The sequence below is a fragment of the Triturus cristatus genome, chromosome 1_2 (genome assembly GCF_964204655.1).
Source record: "Triturus cristatus chromosome 1_2, aTriCri1.1, whole genome shotgun sequence".
NCBI classification, from domain to species: domain Eukaryota; kingdom Metazoa; phylum Chordata; class Amphibia; order Caudata; family Salamandridae; genus Triturus; species Triturus cristatus.
In genome coordinates this window covers 257,155,753-257,174,795 of record NC_140580.1, presented here as the reverse complement: position 1 = coordinate 257,174,795, position 19,043 = coordinate 257,155,753, and the positions used below count along the sequence as shown (strand labels likewise).

The 19,043-nt window shown below is 49.4% G+C and overlaps 1 protein-coding gene across 5 annotated transcripts in view; it reads right to left on the bottom strand.

Moving 5' to 3' along the window:
* Positions 1-19,043, bottom strand: part of CCAR1 (cell division cycle and apoptosis regulator 1) — a 2,209,777-nt gene that overhangs the window by 1,403,185 nt on the left and 787,549 nt on the right. For all 5 annotated transcript variants that reach the window (XM_085603559.1, XM_085603560.1, XM_085603562.1 and 2 more), the window contains 3 exons: positions 12,949-13,115; positions 12,116-12,326; positions 11,287-11,367 (listed from right to left, as the gene is read on the bottom strand). In XM_085603559.1, coding sequence (XP_085459685.1) covers positions 11,287-11,367; positions 12,116-12,326; positions 12,949-13,115 — 459 coding nt within the window. The remainder of the gene's footprint in view (positions 1-11,286; positions 11,368-12,115; positions 12,327-12,948; positions 13,116-19,043) is intronic.

Genomic DNA, 19,043 nt, shown 5'->3' with positions numbered 1-19,043 from the left:
CTGCTCCCGTTGATACACCATACAGAATACCTAGGCCGCACACACTCAGACCACAACCCCCAACTCATACAGCTTAACTGGGAACCTGGGCGCCCTCCCACCCCCGTCTGGAGATTACAAACGGCGGCACTTGAGGACCGGCCCTTTCGCTCGTCGCTGGGGACGGCCATCCTTGACTACTTTGAACTTAACGAGGGTACCACCGGGGACGAGTTAGTGGAGTGGGAGGCCTTCAAGGTCACAATGCGTGGACACTGTCTGGTTACGACCTGGACATACGCAAGACTTTGTAACTTGACCTAACTAAAATAGAAACACAACGACTACGGTACGAGGCACATGGTGAGGAAAGGGGTAGAGACCACCATCACCTAGAGACACTACGCACACAACACTCTGAACTGCTGGAGCGCCTCCGCTGCCATAACTACGCAGTGCACACAGCCCGCACGCATGCCACCGCTGACCACGCGGGGCAACTCTGAGCCTGGCTCATCAGGAAGGAACATACCCACGCGCCAATAAGCACCTTACGGGCTGACACTGGTCTACTAGTGCATACACAACGTGAAATTCACACAGCTCTGACATCACTATAAGCAACTATACCAGTCCTACAAGCTACAAGACCCATATGCCCTCTCATCCTTCCTCGACCGGATACAGCTTCCCGAGACGTTGCCGGAACACACAGAGCTCCTAGACGCTAGGATATCCTTAGAGGAAATCAGGGTGGCAATCTCGTCGCTGGCAACGGGCAAAACCCAGGGGTCTGATGGCTTACCGGCCGAATATTACAAAGCGTATCAAGTAACATTAGTGCCGCGCCTGCATGCTCTTTTGCAGCCTTGGTGGATGCGGGGCACTTTCCCCCCTCACTCTGCAAGGCACATCTCATCTCGTTACCTAAACCTGAAAGAGATCACACCGACATGGGCTCGTACAGACCCCTCGCCATCCTCAACTCCGATTACAAAATATTGGCGAAAAATCTAGCGGACAGCCTCGCGCAAACAGCCCCGTCTCTGGTGCACGCAGATCAAAACGGCTTTGTACCGTCCCGTAGTACCTCACTTAACTTATCCCGCCTCTTTCGAGTGATGACCTACTCCACATGCGAATTGCCGCGGGCGGGCTGCCTTGTACTTGACCTTGAAAAGGCTTTCGACTCCCTCGAATGGGACTACATGTTTGCGACCTTTGAGCGGTACCAGTTAGGCACTACATTTTTGCAGCTGACCCAACTACTTTACACGAACCCGGCGATGAGAGTGAGGGTGGGCCCATACATTTCTTAGGCCATCCCAGTGCGACAGGGCACGAGGCTGGGCTGTCCGTTGTCCCCTCTCCTCTTCGCACTGGCGATGGAGCCACTTGCGGAGTCTTTGAGAACCCAACTACAGGATGGCATCCCACTAGGCGACGAGGTGCACACAGTGTCGTTGTACGCAGACTACCTGTTGATATATTGCAGTGACATCAGTCAGATCAGGAAGACCTAGCCCGTGTTCTGGGGGAGTTTGAAACTATATCCGGTCTAAAGGTTAATGCCGGTAAATCCAAACTGTATGCCTTTGGAGCAGGAGTCTCAGATCCAGGATTTGTGCTCAACATGTCAGGCTCACCTGAGGTCTCTGCGGGGACAGGAAGCAGGAAACAGAAGACTGTTCCCCACGTCCCTCCACCACCAGTCTGCCCAACAATGTCAAGGCAGAACAAGTGGATGGGGGGGAAGAGGGGAGACAAAGGAATGAGAAAAAAGGCAGGCCCAGCGCACGTTCAGCTCCTCGAGAGTCACCACTGAGATCCAAATGAAGTTCTGCAAACAAAAGGCGACGTTAGCAGACAGACAGTTTAATAAGTAGACCAGCAATGACTCAACAAGTAACCCAGGATATACCTGTAATGCTCCCCTCTTCCTCGGAGGTTCAATCAAAAGGAAACAATGACTTAAACGACCAGTGTGAGGCTCCTACAAAGAAACAATAGAGTTAAGTATATACCTCCTATGAGCTCTAACCATACGTATAGAGAGTGTCTCTACTCTTCTTACCCTTTAAAAGGAGCAGTGTCAAGGACTGTCACGTAGCAGTGTTAACTCTTTGGTTGTTATAAGCACAACCAATACTCTCCACTCATATGCTATAAGGAAGATTGTTCTAAGCACAATCCTATTGGCCTTCTCTGATGCTTGTTAGTGGCTCCTTGTCATACCAAACATCACAGGCAAAGAATAACAAAAAAGGGATTCGTTTTTGTATTGTTTTTAGAAACATATAACTTACTACAACATGTAGGGGTTAGCACCGCAGGAATAGGGGTGCAGTACTGTGTAGCGGCTAATCATATAAAGAGATGCAGATGCCACAACGTTTTTTTTTTGTACAAGCCCCTAACTCCCACCCCGAGAGCATATAATTCAAGGAAGGACAAGTGTAACTGACGAGAGCTACAAAGCGGCCAGCTGAGGTAACTTCAACGAAGGGACAAGCCCCTCTAAATGCGCGTGAGCGCGTTACCGCCTGACTGTGACAGTGGAGAAGTGTGGCTCAATGATTAGAACGGCAGACCCTGATGCAGAGGTCTAGCCCGGGACCAGGGTTCAATTCCCCGCCTCGGCGGGTTTTGGGCTCAAAATTCCACGGACCTGATAATTCTCGCCTCGGTGCCATTCTAATCATGGAGTCCCACTCTGCAACTCTGGGCAATAGCTTGCTTAATCTCCACAACGGCCCCCACAATGCTAAGGATGCCTGGCCTTCACCTTGGGGGTGCCCAGGAGTGGACGCCTCACAGGGAAAAGCCAGGATGGGTTCCACAGCGGTATTCGTACAAGCGCCGAGAGACCTCCGGGTAGTCGTGCGCTATACAAGTATCCATACATTTACTGTGGTGATGTTTTCCCGCGAAGAACCAGACCGACAAGCGTCTAGGGACTCCAGGTCAGGCCGCTCACTCCGGGATCCAAACGAAAGACTCAGGAATCCATGCGCGACGCTTCTCTTCGAACGGGCGAGCTCCGAATGCGGAAGAGGATAACCGGAAGTGACGTATCGCCACCACAACTAGAACGCGAAGCGTCAAACTGTCCAAAACGAGGTGTTTTATCCTGTGAAAGGCGGAAGTATGAATGCGGACTCAACTCCCTCTTGAGCACAAGTATGATACCACGGGGTGCGAGTGCAATGGAGAGCAGACACGTTTCGTTACTTAGGAATACAAGTCTATCGGCAACCGCAGGACCTCTTTGATGGCAATCTAGGCAGGGCACTAACAGCCATTCGCTCTCAGATGCGATTCTGGAGCACACTTCCCCTGGCAGTCACGGGCAGAGTGGCACTGGTGAAAATGGTGGCCTTACCAAGGCTCCTGTACTACTTTGTCAACCTGCCTAACTATGTACCAGCCTCCTTCTTTACCCAGCTAGAATAGACAATCAGGGACTTTATCTGGGGCCCCAACCGGCACAGGGTAGCGATCAAAAAACTATATTTGCCCACAGATCAGGGGGGTCTAGCGGCTCCTTGCTTTGAGCACTACTAACGTGCGGCTCAACTCCAATGGATCGCCAGATGGTTTGCAGACCGTCAACGCAGCGACACTGCATCCACCCGTCCACCATACACTCTGCTACAGATCCTTACGTTCTTCCATCCTGGTACATGCACACGCCCTCCGGAACCCTTATATTTGAATGTGGCCTATAGGTGTTATCGAAGGAGCCTCTACCCTAACATGACATGGCACTCCTTATGCCCCCGCCCTCCCTTTGGAAGGCACCCCCAGAGGTCCGGCGGTGTGCACAGCCGCCCGACTTGCACCATTGGCATGAAGCTGGGATACGGACCTTAGGTGATCTCTATCACGAGGGCTCACTGATTCCTTATGCGACACTAGCAGCAAACGAGGAACTTCCCGCAGGACAATTCCTCCTACATTGCACACTGGTGGCCTCCCTTACAGAGAAATGGGGAGATCTAGGCACTGAACCACAAATGCACCTCACTATCCAATATCTCCATGTCATGGGATGGGGCAGACACCTGATACGTTGGTTTGCCGCTTCACTGCGTCATCACGCGGCAATCAACCTAGATCCCCTCAGAGGCAAGTGGGAGTATGACTTGGGACACCAACTCTCAGATAAAACCTGGACACAGATATTGGCCAGCCTGACTCGTATCCCACGAAATATGCGACTCAGGCAAATACAATACTTCATTACGCAATGTGCATACTTAACGCCAGCTAACATTAATAGATACTTCCATCGAGCAGACTCTGCCTGTCCCCACTGTGCGACTCTTGATGCAGACCTAGTGCACATGCTCTGGGGCTGCCCCAACCTCAGCGCCTATTGGAGAGAAGTGGCAGATGCACTCCGTGTCTGTACGGAAAGAGAGCTACCCTTTGAGTGGCAAACATATCTGCTACAGGTCTTCCGTAGGACATGCAATACTAAGGTCACCTCCCGGTTCCTAGATCTGGGCATAGCCACGGCCAAACGACTACTTACAAAACGATGGAAAGCGTCAGATCCCCCACAAGTACAGGCTTGGAAACGTTCCACCATTGCGTGGGCCAGAGCAGAAGGCATAGCGATCAAGCGGGAAGAAATTGTGAGTCTCAGGAAAGTACCTATAGCTGAAAACTGGGATGTGATCCTGGCAACACTACAGCAATCCACAGACCTGCCAACCCAGTTCCTTCAGGCACCTGACCTAAACAGCCAACACCGCGGACGTGACCCTCACTCATAGACCACATTTATGCAACCGATCATGCGCCACAAGCTAAACGATACTACTTTGATGCACTTGCACATCAAAACTTTATGGCAATGGCATTGCTAAGGGGCACCCTCGGAGGCATAAATACAGCATTCTACATACTCCAACCTACGAGAGCATTCCAACCCTACTCCAAGTTCAACACCCCATGTACACAGTTATTGCCACATGAACAGCTTAACCAATCTATCTGCATTGAATTGACTATTAAACATAACCTGCTTCGCAACATGTGCAAATACACCAGATGTATTGGTTGTGGAAAATACTGTTGAAAACATCTATTGAAACCTCACTGTTGTATTAAATGTATATTGATGTCCAGTGACGCACATCATCTAATGTCGCTACACACTGCAGAAAAGATGAAACAACTGCTCATGTACTTGTTTACTAAATGCCAATAAAAACAGATAAAAAAAAAAAAATGTGTGTGGGTGACTGTCTTCCTTGATTTGGGGGGATCCATTTGAAGGTCTTTTGGAGGATGCGGAGGGTGTTGAAGCAGCTGAAGGTGACAGCGTTGACCTGTCGATTCATGGAGAGGGCGGAGTCGAGTACAATGCCGAGGTTACGGGCATGGTCCGTGGGGGTGGGAGGGCTGCCGAGGGCAGTGGGCCACCAGGTGTTGTCCCATGCAGAGGGGGATGGTCCGAGCACGAGGACCTCTGTCTTCTGCGAGTTGAGCTTCAGGTAGCTGCTGGTCATCCAGGATGCAACGTCCTTCATTCCTTCCTCGAAGTTGAGCCTGGTGGTGATGGGGTCCTTGGTGAGGGAGAGAATGAGCTGGGTGTCGTCGGTGTAGGATACTATGCTGAGTCCGCGCTGTCTGACTATGGCGGCGAGGGGGGCCATGTAGATGTTGAAGAGCGTGGGGCTGAGCAACGAACCTTAGGGTACTCAGCAATTAATTTGTATTGGTTCAGAGAGGAAGGGAGGCAGTCTGATTCTCTGGGTTCTGCCGGTGAGGAAGGAGCGGATCCAGTCGAGGCGGTTCCCTGTATTCCGGCGTTGTGGAGTCTGGCGGTGAGTGTGCGGTGGGAGACGGTGTTGAATGTTGCAGAGAGGTCGAGTACGATCAGGGCCGCGGTGTGTTCTTGGTCAAGGAGAGTGTGGATGTCGTCTGTGACGGTGAGTAGAGTGGTCTCGGTGCTGTGGTTGCTGCGGAATCCGGATTGGGAGGGGTCGAGGGTGGACTTTTCTTCAATGATTCTTGTCAGCTGGGCATGGATGGTCTTCTCAGTGACTTTGGCCGCGAACGGGAGGAGGGAGATGGGTCGGTAGTTCTTGAGGTCCGTGGGATCTACTGAGGGCTTCTTGAGCAGGGGTCTGACTTCTGTGCGTTTCCAGTCGTCGGGATGGATGTCAGTCTTGAAGGTGGTGTTGATTGTGTGTCGTAGTGCGGTGGCGGCTCTGTGGAAGATGTGCGGCGGGCAGGGGTCCATGGGGACTCCTGAGTAGATGCCTTTCATGGTTGAGGTGGTGTCTTCGGTGGTGACTGGAGCCCAGGAGGAAATGGTGTGCTGGCTAGTGTTGTTGGAGGAGGATGTGGTTTCGGGGTCAGGCGTCTTGTCGTTGAAGTTGTCGTAGAGGTCCTTGATTTACAGACGGAAGTAGGATCCGAGCTTGTTGCAGAGGTCCTGGGAAGGGGTGATGTCTGTGGTTTCGCTGGGGGGTTTTGTGAATTCCTGGATGATGCTGAAGAGTTCCTTCGAGTTGCTGGAGTTGGCGAGGATCTTGTTTTGGATGAAGGTCCTTTTGGTGGATCTGATGCATTGGTGTTGTTCTGTCATGGTGTTCTTGTAGGTGGTGCAGTCTTCAGACGTTTTGCTGTTTCTCCAGTATTTCTCGAGGCATCTGCAGGTGCGTCTTGATTCTTGGAGATCGGCGCTGAACCATGTGGCCTTCCTGGGGTGCTGTCTGTCGGGGTTAGGTAGGGGTGCGAGCTTGTCTGCACCTTAGTCTAGAGGTGAAAGGCAACAGCCTGGGGTGAGCTCGCCTTCAACAGCCAGTCGTCGAGACAGGCGAAGAGTGACACCGCAGATATCCAGTGATGAGCTGCAACCATAGCCATCACCTTGGTGAACACCCGAGGGGCTCTGGTGAGGCCAAAGGGGAACACAGATAACTGAAAGTGCCCATGGCCCACCATGAACAGCAGGTAACTCCTGTGGCCAGGCAGGACGGGAATATGGAAGTAGGCAACAAGCAAGTCCTTCGCTCCCATCCAGATTCCAGGGCAGAGAGAAACGGAGCCAGGGTGAGCATCTTGAATCTCTCCTTCTTGAGGAAAAAAGTGAAAGGGTGTAGTTCAAGGATAGGTCGAAGGCCTCCGTCCTTCTTGCACTAGAAAGTAGTGGGAATAGCAACAATGATCATCTTCTGGTGCCGGCACTCGCTCTATGGCTCCTCTGGCCAACAGACGTCCCTTCCTGGTGGAGAAGAGATAGGTGGTCCCCCGTCAGCCTGTCGTATGTGGTGGCATGGAGGGAGGGGCTATTTCAAAGAGGCCCCTTCAGACAATTTGCAAAACCCACCTGTCCGATGTTATGGAGGCAGGTGAAGGAGAATCTTGCCACCGACTGGGTGCTTATGATGATATATGGGCAGACTAGGAGGATTTGGAGGATGCGGCTGCAGGGAGGTTGGTGGACTGACCCAACCACTGGCCACCCGACCCATGGCCTGGTAGTAACTGCATACACGGCAAAGCAGAGGCTGGAGAGCTTGTGCACCATGGAGGCTGGGCAGGTAAAGACGCAGTTGCACGTCCCTTCCATCGCAACGTAAAGGAGCAAAAGGTGAATTGAGGGCGACGAGGGGCCATAGATAGGCCAAAGGACCTGGTCGTAGACCAGCTGTCTTTAAAGTGTTCCAGAACCGAATCGGCCTCGTCTCCGATGAGACAGGAGCCATCAAAGGGCATGTCCATGAGTGAGGACTGGACATCCCCAGAAAAGCCAGTCGTCCTCAACCATGCGAGGCGTTGCAGGGCCACTGTCGACAAAACTGCTCTGCCTAGTGATTCGGTGGTGTGTCAAGCCCACAATGAATGGACAACTTTGGTGCATCCCTCCCATCGGCAATAGCCTGGGAGAGTAGAGACCGGGCCTCCTCCAGTACAGTTGGCAGCACCTGTGCAACCATATCCCACAGCATGTGCGAATAGCGGTCCAAAAGGCATGCAATGTTCACAGACCACAGTGCCAGGCTGGCAGAAGAAAACACTTTACAAGATTGTCTTGGATTCCCTGTCCAGGGGTGCAGTAGGGAATGCGCCAGGATTAAAGAGGGACGTGGAGGCTTGGACCACTAAGCTCTCCAGGGTAGGGTGTTTGGTGAGGAAATTTGGGTCTCCTGGAGCGGGCGTTGGCAGTGGCAATTGTCCAGTTCACAGAAGCCCCTGTGTTGGGTTTGGATCAAGTACCAAGCAGGACGTCAGTAGGCGTCTCATTGAAAGGGAGAAGCGGTTCTGAGTGGGGCACTTCCGTATCAAGCATTTCCATCAATAAATTAATCTTGACTGCTACTGAGGGCCAGCTAAGGTCCATGACCTCAGTCGCCCTCCGCACTACTATTGTAAAAGAAGCTCCCTACACCATAGCAACAGTAGGGGGAGAAAGCATGCCAGTATCTGGAAAAGTATCCAGATGACTGGCTTCACTCAGACACTCAGCCCAGTTCAGTTGTTCTTCATAAGGCTGGTATTCTTCAGGAACCAGGGGCAACTCAAAACCCTCCCCGAGACCTAGCCTGTAAAAATAGGGTTCAGGCTCCCGCCTGAAAGGCATGGCTCCAGCCGGCGTAGGATGACGTCTCTCTGGCTCCATGTCAGAGTCAGGGATGGCGCCGCCGGACTCTGGATCGGCATCGGGGAAGGTCGAGGTGGCACATATGGCGCTGATCTGGATCTATCTGTGGATCCTTGGGCCCGACAGGCTTCAGATCCGCTGACGTGGATCCACCACGGCCCCTCCCGACTACGCAAAGCATGAAGGCACACCTGAGGGAACGGGCCGCCCAAAGATGAGGCGCATGGCCTCATGAAATTCTCACGATTAGGCGAGGGTCACTCCGGCTCTCGGACACTGGGGGAGGTGCGGAGCCACCCAGATGCTGACTCAACATCAGAGGCAGGCCTCAAGAGGCGATGCTCCCTGGTCTAACCAGCTAATGGACAAGGAGAAATTGAAGCATGCTTCCACGACTTCGTTTTGTGGGACTTGGACTTACCCAAATGGCTAGACGACTTTGAATGGGACGACGACCTCTGGCCCCACAACCACTCCCGGGAACTTCCTCGCGAACGGGACTGTGAATGTCATGGCATCGCACATTGAGCTCTCATAAGCTTGAGGGATCGCTCCCTACAGGCCTTCGGGGGCATGGCGCGGCAGTTATGGCAGGCCTTTGGGTGGTGGTACCGCTCGAGGCACCAGAGGCAAACAAGGTACAGGTCCATTGCAAACATCTGTCAGTGACAGGGGCCGCATGGCTTGCAGCCAGCCTTCTTCGAGGACATCTCTGCCAAAACAGGAGGTAAACCTGAAAAAGGACTTTGACAAAATGTCAAAAAAACCTAGTCAAAAAGTGACTAAGGGGTAGCTCTTCACTGGATCTGGGCTAGCTGGCGTGGAAAGAAAAAAACTAACATCAGCAGGCCTTGGTTGCGCCTATATAGGCACCGCAAATGTCACTTACGGCGCAGAAGACACCAGTGACGCCACACAAAGCTGAACGACTCAACCTATGGTGCATGCAGGGGTAATGCTAACGAAAAATTTCTGGATCCAGTCTGACACCTGGGGATAATTTAAAGTACGGAATCAGCGGTAAGAAATCTCTATCAGATTGCATATTTCTACAATAACAGCAGTAAAAGCACCCTAGCCCTCTGGACGATCACATGCGTTCTATTCTCCTACTTGGTAAGTGCATTCGAGTTCATTTTCTCATTCCTAGAATTCCTTTTTTACCTTTATTTTTTTTTTCTATAAATTCTTTATCGAACATGCAGTAAAATGTACCGCTCTGCCAATATTTCCCTTTTTGTTTGGGGGGGGTGAGAACTCCTGAATTCCCCTGCGACTAAGTGTCGTTCACTTCTGTCACTTGCACCACAATATTAATTTTTGGCCCTACCACTTCTTTAAGTCCCCAGCCACCACTGATAGGGAAAACACATTCATTAAGTCCAACAGCTGGGCGAACATCTTTGATTTGGTAGGTCGGGGATAAGGGGTTGCAGCAGCCATGATTTTGATGAGGTCGCTCCTACTCAAGCATCTGCGGAGCAAGGAGAGGTGGCATGCAGACGAGGTGGGGAGGCTAGCAAATACTTTGACATGCCTGAACAGAAAGAGCTGCAGTGAACCGGGCACATAGGCCTCCGTAGGCAGCTGCCACTATTCGAGATGGCATTTTTACATGCAGCTGCCGGGGCAAGGTGGGCAACACTATAACGCTATCAAAGTATTGAAGATTTTTCCCACAACTGTGTGAGGCTGTGGAGGGGACATGACTATGCCACATGCCCTTTGCACTAATGGTCACTTTTCTAATTATTGTCTAACAACTTGGACGAAGTCCTGAAGGCTGATGATAAAACAAATGCTGTAATCGTGCTTGGAGATTTTTTCATAATGTCTTTAGGTAAAGCATTCATTATGTTGCGGGTCTGATTCCAAGCTTGTCACCTTGATCATACAGGAAATATCTTTAAAACCAATCAGAAAAATTACTGATCATGCTCAAACTATTCAACACATATTGCCCAATCTCCAAATTTAAATTAGCCCTAATAACAAGTAACAACGGTAAACAATGATGACCAATTTAATTAAAAACTTCCCTGAAATTTAATGGCGCAATTAATCACAATTTTCACTTGAAACACCAGGTGTAAAAGATGTTTTTTCAGGAAAAGCTATAGAATACATCAAGCCCTTCCTACAAGATCATTGCCAATAGATCAAGGAATGTTCCCGCAAACTGCCAATTTAAAGAGTCACTGTTGTGTCTTGCTTTCCAATGTCGTCAATGTGCTACTTCTACTTGATGAATGATGTAGACATAGAATGTTGTTTAGTAACTGAATTTAGTAACTGTATGTGGTGATTTGCCAGTTCTATCAGGAAGGTGAGCAGAGACGTTGCTTGCTCCTAGTGAAGAGATCTGTGAGATTTACATGTAGCCTACCACTGGTATTCGTGACCTCCCGATTTTGCAAGTGAATCAATATGCATTACGTACTTATTACAACAGCCCAGCTTGGTTATGGAGCAAAATGGACATTTGTACAGTCACTATGCAGGGTGCCCAGGGATCCTGACAATTATCCCTCCTTTCATGTATGTATTCCTCAAGACACATGCAAGTCAAAAGAAATCACGTTTTATCCCCCCCCCCCCCCCCCCAATGGTACAGCCACTGAATTAATAAAATATCGTACTTAATTTATAAAACTCGCAAAACTCGATTTATTAATAAAAACTACCTTCATTATCTTGGGATCAAGTTGAGACCAGTGAGTAGGGGTAGAGAGCTCTTCAGATTCACCATCATATTTCTCTTCTTCCTAATGCAAAGTTAAAAAAGGTTCTATTAATGTAGGTTTTTATTTTTATTTTGCTGCTGTTCCGTGCAACGAGCAAGGCACAACCGTCTGCCAGATTTTCTTCACCTAAAGGTATTGTTTATATACATTCAGACATTCAGTACACTGATCGAAATGCCAGTCATTAGTCATTCAAAGCAAGATCTGATAAGCGAAAGGCAATGAAACTTGCAGCACAAACATACAAAATAAATAAAAATGTAGGGATTTAATGGCACTGGCGATCTCCATCGACAACGCAAAGTCCAATCTTGCTCTTAACTAAACCACCCAACTTCCTTTTATTATTTTGTTCTAATCTAAACAGTACCAAAACGCATAAACGTCACGTGGTACGAGGCCACCCCCTTGTATCATATTTCAAATACAACACTTACATGTTCTAAGTGAAACAACTAACTTGAAGTGCAGAAAAGTTAAATTATTTATACTGAAGTTCAATCAAATAGTGCGAGATTATGAATATACCATTGCAGAGGGCAACATGGGGCGCTAAACAGGATTTAGCACAATTTACTTTGTGAATATTTAAAGTTAGTATATGCAATAGATAATCTTTACTATGCTGCTAAAAGCGTTTTACCAGTCAGTGTATAGCAGTTATATTCCTCATGTGTGTTTGCAATAAAGGTATATGGTGTACTCTTTGTGTCTGTGATCCTGTGCCTGTAAAAAGCAGAAATAGAAAAAAGGGATTAGCATTCAGTGCCTGTTCTCCATCAGCTTCTTTGCGATCACCCTGAAGCTTCTCGACCAGCTGCTGCTTGTAGCCTCGGGAAAGGATTTCCCACTCAAAGCGGGTGGGAAGGCAATGCCAAACATCCGGGAAAAATAAAACCACTGTCTCCACATGAGCTGGAACTGTACGCCCCTTGTGGGTCTCCTCGGGGCGAAGGTAGCGAATCTCTGCAAAACGGTACCTGTTGCAAGGGAAGAAGCATGTTGGAAAAGAAAATTCTAAAACGTTTTAAAATCCTAGTTCACTAGAATATCAAGAAAAACAGATTTTGCTACAAGAACTTGAACTCTTGTCTACAAAAAATAAATGTATTAATGCCATAGTTTCTCTAGATGCAGATTTCCAAAATGCATAATCGTGATGGCATGTAAAAACGTATTAACAGTAAACCTTTTTAAGTAATGTTTGAAAGATTTTAATTAAATTTCTCTAGCAATAACACGAGGTACAATGATCAGAATTATTTTATAATGAGTGCAAACAATGTCAATAAAAATCTAGAGAAAATATAGCAAGATGATCAATAGTTCCAACTGCTTGATAAATACAACTTACAAGTTATTTCTGACGACTTTCAGCTAAGCTTGAAATGAAGAAAAATTTAAACTACGGTCAAGTAGTTGCGCAGTAAATAGTGAAGCCTAAATTATATTAGCAATAACATTTTCAATGTATTTGGCGCCCATTAAATACATTCCGGAGTATCACTCATCAGCTTAGAATGTTTCCCTGAAAAACAAATGCTGCTGACAAACTAAAAAAATATTAACGATGTTTAGATTTTCTCAGATAACTTTACTTACCACTGTGTGCACAAACTTAAGTCAATTCCTGTCAGAGCCTTACAACAACGGATAGCAGTCTTAATTAACACCGGCTGATTCTTCTCTGGATCAGGGCCATCTAATGAGGGCGACCAGTGTCCCCCAATTGCCATTGCCTCGTCTCTCCCTTTCATACCCACTAAAAACTGAAAAGAAACAAAAACATCGAGTTCATTCAAGTGAATGTCTGAGATGTAAAAACAAATGTGTTAACAGATTGAACAATCCTAAATCTTTAAGTGTCAATGTTACCTAGGAGTGTTACCATTAGATAGGGAAAAGAGACCCATGCCTTATTTAAGGGGCGGAGCTCTGAAAGGTAGACAGTATTACATTCCAGAGGAACGAACACTCCTCAGAAGGAAAAGCGTACAATGGAAGTAAAGTTTTACATACCCTGTAACCATGTGTCTGTAGATTGCAGTGCTGTAGTCACATGCTCTGAATGCTACTGCTGTCTATTGTGTGGTACAGACATTTGTAAGTTGTTTTTCTTCAAATACGTCTTCGTCTCAAGATAACTTGTGACTGCTTCCTTAGCCCACAATGTACCACGACAAAGACTCTAAATCAGATTGATTTTAGTGGGTATGAGTAATTTAGGTGGAGTGTAATGAAAAAAGACAAAAAATGTAATGTACTGTACACTGTGACTAATTAAGTAACGATAAACATCTTGGATCAAAGTTCCCTTCTGAGAAGGCTGGAGGGAGCATGTGACTCTACAATGCTACAAGCTATAAACAGGTGATTATAGCATGTGCTGCTGTAGATATACATGCTCTGTATAGCCTGTAAAGCAGTGTCTTCTATAAGTGGCTGTGAGTGAGCTGATGTTGTAGATGTTTGGAAAAAGGTTCTTGTCATAGGCTATCCAACTAAAGGTTACCAATTGGCGTGAATATTCACACACTAGTGCTTTGTGAACATGTGTGGTATGGACCACATAGCAGGTTTACAAATATCTGCTATCAGAATGTTTCCTAAGAAGACCATAGTGTTCCCTTCTTTTGAGTGGAATGTGCCCTAGCCATCACAGGCACTACGCTTAGCTCAGTGCATCCTGGTTCGAGGCATGTGGGCTGCTGAATTCATATCTGTGCATAGATCGCCGCCTAGTGTTGGGTCCGGATGTTTGCACGTTGTTGTCCTGGAAGAGTCTTCGAAGTATCACAAGATAGGTGACTCCTCCCCTGGACCACACAGCGCATGGGCATCCTCTCCATTGTTAGATTGTTTTTTTCCGCCATTGGGTTCGGATGTGCTTATCTTAGCTCAAGTTAGGAAAATTTAGTTTAAGGCCAAAAGGCCTTTAGTTTTCGTCGGTACTGTTCCCGTTCAGTATCGACTGCTTTCTTGATTAGTTTAGAAACTTCTTCTAGCCTTTCGGATCCGTTTGATCCGAACATCGACCTTACATCGACGATGGAATCGAGGACCCCATTCAAACGGTGTCCTGTATGCCACGCCAAATACCCACACATCGACGTCCACCCGGTATGCAACAAATATCTCTCACCGGATCACGACGAATCGAAATGTATGGCCTGTGCCCGATTCCGATCGAAGAAGACTCTCCGGAATCGACGAGCAGCGAGATTAGAAGCGCAGCAATCGGCGCCTGCCCCGGCCAACATCTTCGGCACCGAGGACGAGGACGAGGATGTAGAGAGCGTGGAAGAAGTAAACTCCAGACCCGCTTCCGAACACGATTCCCGATCGGAAGACGCCGATGAAGTGCTTTTTCACAGGGAAGAAGCCGTCGACGAGGTAGGAGACTACGATGAGGCCTTTGGGGCCGAAGAAGATAGCTCTAGCGAAGAGCCAGGCCTACCCGTCGATACGGAGGCCGTCAAAGTGCGTCATTCTACGGCTCAGGTCGAGGGATCGCCTCCGGGCCTTACCCGAGATCAATCCCAAAGTTCTTCGGGCCCGGCCTCTAACATCCAGCACGAGCCATTATTACCAAAGACGACTGGATTCCCTTCTACGGAACCGAAACCAATCGTCGCACCAGTTCCACCGAAAACAAAAGTGAAACTGGCCGTGATCGGCTCAAAGTCCTCGAAGACCTCCGCTCCTTCGATGCCAACAAAGACCGTCGGCTCCGAACGCACTAAGAGGGATTTCGGCGCCGAACTCGCTGCAGCGGATATCGGTACCGACCCGAAAAGGAAGGCCCTCGGTCCCACAAAAGCGCTTCATCCCCTGGCACCGAAGCAGTCGGCCCCGACCACCAATTCAAAATGGCCGCTCCATCTGCGTCCACTTCGAAGACGGCGGCACACGCCAAGTCATCGACTCCGACGACCGCTGATACCTCTCTTCGGATCGATGACCCTGTGGCTCCAAAGCAGTCGACGCCTACCTCCACGGTACCGACCGGCACCAAAGAACCTTCGGCGTTCTCGATGCGACAAGTCGCGGCGTCGTTGCAACGCATCAGAGAACGGGCAGCCCTCCGATCCACGTCGGGCCCCGACACTCACCTTCTGAGCCTTCACAGCCACAATTCATCGACGCCGACACTGGCAGACTGATGCTCCGCAAACGGAAGATCACGCCAGAGAAGGGCTTGGACTCCTACAGAATACCTCTGAAGCACAAATTGCCAGCAGAGTCGGAACCGGTTCTGTATGAACGCTTGCAAACCTCCTATCAGGATCCCCAGTCCTTTTCTCCTACGCCTTCCGAAACAGACGCAGTGGAGGACTACATGGGTGATGATACCACCTACCCTGGGGATGTCGATCCTGATGAGCAGCAGGACCCAGATCAAGCATGGGATGACCCTACAGACCAGGGTACCGCGCCAGATACCCAGGACACGCAGCTTTACAGCGCCAAAACATCTCCCACAGAGGACGACACTGCTGCCTTCAATGCCCTCATAGAACGTGCTGCCGCCAATCATGGAGTACAACTCCACTCTGACACTGTTGAGGAAGACTTCTTAGTGGACACTTTCGCCTCCTCCGAGAGAACTGTCAAAACTTTGCCCATGTTGAAAGGTGTTCTCAAATCTGCAAAGGACATTTTCAAAGAAACAACCAGGGCACGGGTGCTAAACCCCAGGATTGAAAAAAAATACAAGCCTGCGCCCGGAGACCCTATGTACATTAGAGGTCAGTTACCTCTGGACTCCATGGTGGTTGCTAACGCTCGCAAACGAGCCCATTCACAAACAACAGGTGATGCTCCTCCCCCAGACAAGGAGTCCAAGGTGCTGGAGACCTCAGGCAAAAGAATTGCAGCTCAAGCAGCAAACATCTGGCGCATTGCCAATACACAGGCCCTCCTGGCCCGCTATGATCGTTCACACTACGACACGCTAGAATCGCTACTCCAGCATCTGCCAGATGAATACAAAGAGGCAGCGGAGCTCCTCATCAGAGAGGGACAACTCCTTACCAACGCATCCATTAAGTGCACACTGGATGCTGCCGACACAGCAGCAAGGGCAATTAACACCAGCGTCATGTTACGCTGACACGCTTGGTTAAGAATCTCAGGATTCAAACCAGAGATTCAAAACACCATCCTGAATCAGCCAGTCAACCCCGACTACTTATTCGGCCCAGAAGTTGACACCACCTTAGAAAAAATAAAGAAAGACATTGACACTGCGAAGTCAATGGGGGCTCTGCAAACGCAGCAATTTCGTAGTGGCTCCTTTCGTCGCCCCGGGAATAGAGGAGCAGCTAGAGGCCAGGGGTCACAGCAGCAATACACTAAAGGGGGCACACAGAGTACCTACGATAAAACCAACAGAGGTGGATATCGTGGCTCCAACACCAAGGGCAGAGGACGTGGTTACGGCAACACCAGGTCCTCACCCAAAAACAAACAGTGACGCCCTCTTCCTTCCCCCCGACCACATAACACCTGTCGGGGGGAGACTCCAGCGGTTCCTGTCCACGTGGAAAACCATCACCACAGACAGGTGGGTCAGGGACATTATCCAGCACGGTTACTGTCTCGAATTAACCTCCACTCCACCCAACATACCGCCAAAGCACCGTCCTATGTCCGTAGAGCACTTAGCATTATTGCAGCAGGAAGTGCTAAGTATGCTGCAAAAGGGTGCAATAGAGGTCGTGCCCGTCAACCAGCAGGGGACAGGAGTGTACTCTCTGTACTTCTTAATCCCAAAAAAGGACGGGTCGCTCAGACCTATACTAGACCTGAGACCCCTCAACCACTACATTCTGTCAGAGCATTTCCATATGCTCACCCTACAGCAGGTTCTCCCGCTGCTCAGCCAGGGAGACTTCCTAGCCACACTAGACCTCAAAGATGCGTACTTCCACATACCCATACACCCATCACACAGGAAATATCTCAGGTTCACTATTCAGGGACAGCACTATCAATTCAAAGCCCTCCCCTTCGGCGTGACAACAGCACCCAGGGTTTTCACCAAGTGCCTAGCTACAGTGGTTGCACATCTACGGAGACAACACATTCACGTCTACCCTTACCTGGACGACTGGCTTGTTCAAGCAAAGTCAGACCAGCAATGCGCCAGCCACATGTCCCTCACCATCCACCTTCTTCCCAGTCTGGGATTCTCACTAAATTACCCAAAATCACATCTCCAACCCGCACACGTACGACAGTACCTGGGCGCGACCATAAACACTCTGGCAGCCACAGCTCAGCCAAATTTAGTGAGGATCAACAGCATGCAACTGCTGATTTCAAAGTTCAAACCTCAACACTCCCTTCCTGCGCGAGTGTTCATGCAGTTGATAGGCATGATGGCCTCCTGCATTTTCATAGTCCCGCACGCGAGACTACATATGCGCCCGCTTCAGGAGTGCTTGGCACGTCAATGGAATCAGGCTCACGGGCAATTAAAAGACCTAGTGTTGGTGAGCGGTCGGGCATACAACTCTCTGCATTGGTGGAATCCACAAAACCTTTGCAAGGGCCGACCGTTCCAAGAGCCTGTTCCACAAATAATACTGACGGCGGACGCCTCTCTCCAGGGATGGGGAGCTCATGTACTCAATTACACAGTGCAGGGACTATGGACGACACAACAAAAGAAGATGCACATCAACCTTCTGGAACTGATGGCAATCTTCCTAGCCATGAAGGCATTCAAAGTACACCTGTGCAACAAAGTCGTGTTGATCCGGACGACAACATGACTGCCATGTACTACATACAGAAGCAGGGAGGAACACACTCTCCACAGTTGTCTCATCTGGCTCAGAGCATATGGAAGTGGGCCATTCAGAGGAACATATTCCTCATGGCGGAACACCTCCCCGGCAAGGACAACCAGATGGCGGATCTGCTCAGCAGACACAGCCACCAGATGCACGAGTGGGAGCTACATCCGTCCGTTCTCCAACCGTACTTCCAACAGTGGGGTCATCCGGAGATAGACCTATTCGCCACAAACAAAAACGCAAAATGCCGAAGCTTTGCCACCAGGTTCCCACATCCACAGTCGCAGGGCAATGCGATATGGATGAACTGGTCCGGCAGATTTGCGTAAGCTTTTCCCCCAGCGCCATTAATACCGCTGGTGGCATGCAAACTGCGACAGCACTCACTGACACTCATCCTAGTTGCTCCCACATGGGCGCGCCAGCCATGGTACACCACCTTTCTAGAACTTTCCGTGGTGCCGCATCAAAGGCTGCGGATCAAACCCGCGCTTTTGACGCAGAACCATGGCGAAATTCAGCACCCAGATCCGCAACAGCTGAACCTGGCAATCTGGCTCCTGAAGTCTTAGAGTTTGGCTACCTAAACCAGCCACCTGACTGTATGGAGATCATCAAGGAGGCCAGGAGTCCCACTACCAGAGCTTGCTATGCAGCTAAATGGAAGAGGTTTGTCATTTACTGCAACAACAATGACATTAACCCGCTAGACGCATCCATTCAAAACATAATCTGTTACCTCTTACACCTATACCGATGCAATCTGGCATACACCTCAATACGTATCCATTTGACCGCAATAGCAGCCTATCTCCAAAACAGGCAGCACCTCTCTTTATTCAGAGTGCCTGCCATCAAAGCCTTCTTGGAGGGACTTAAACGAGTAATTCCCCC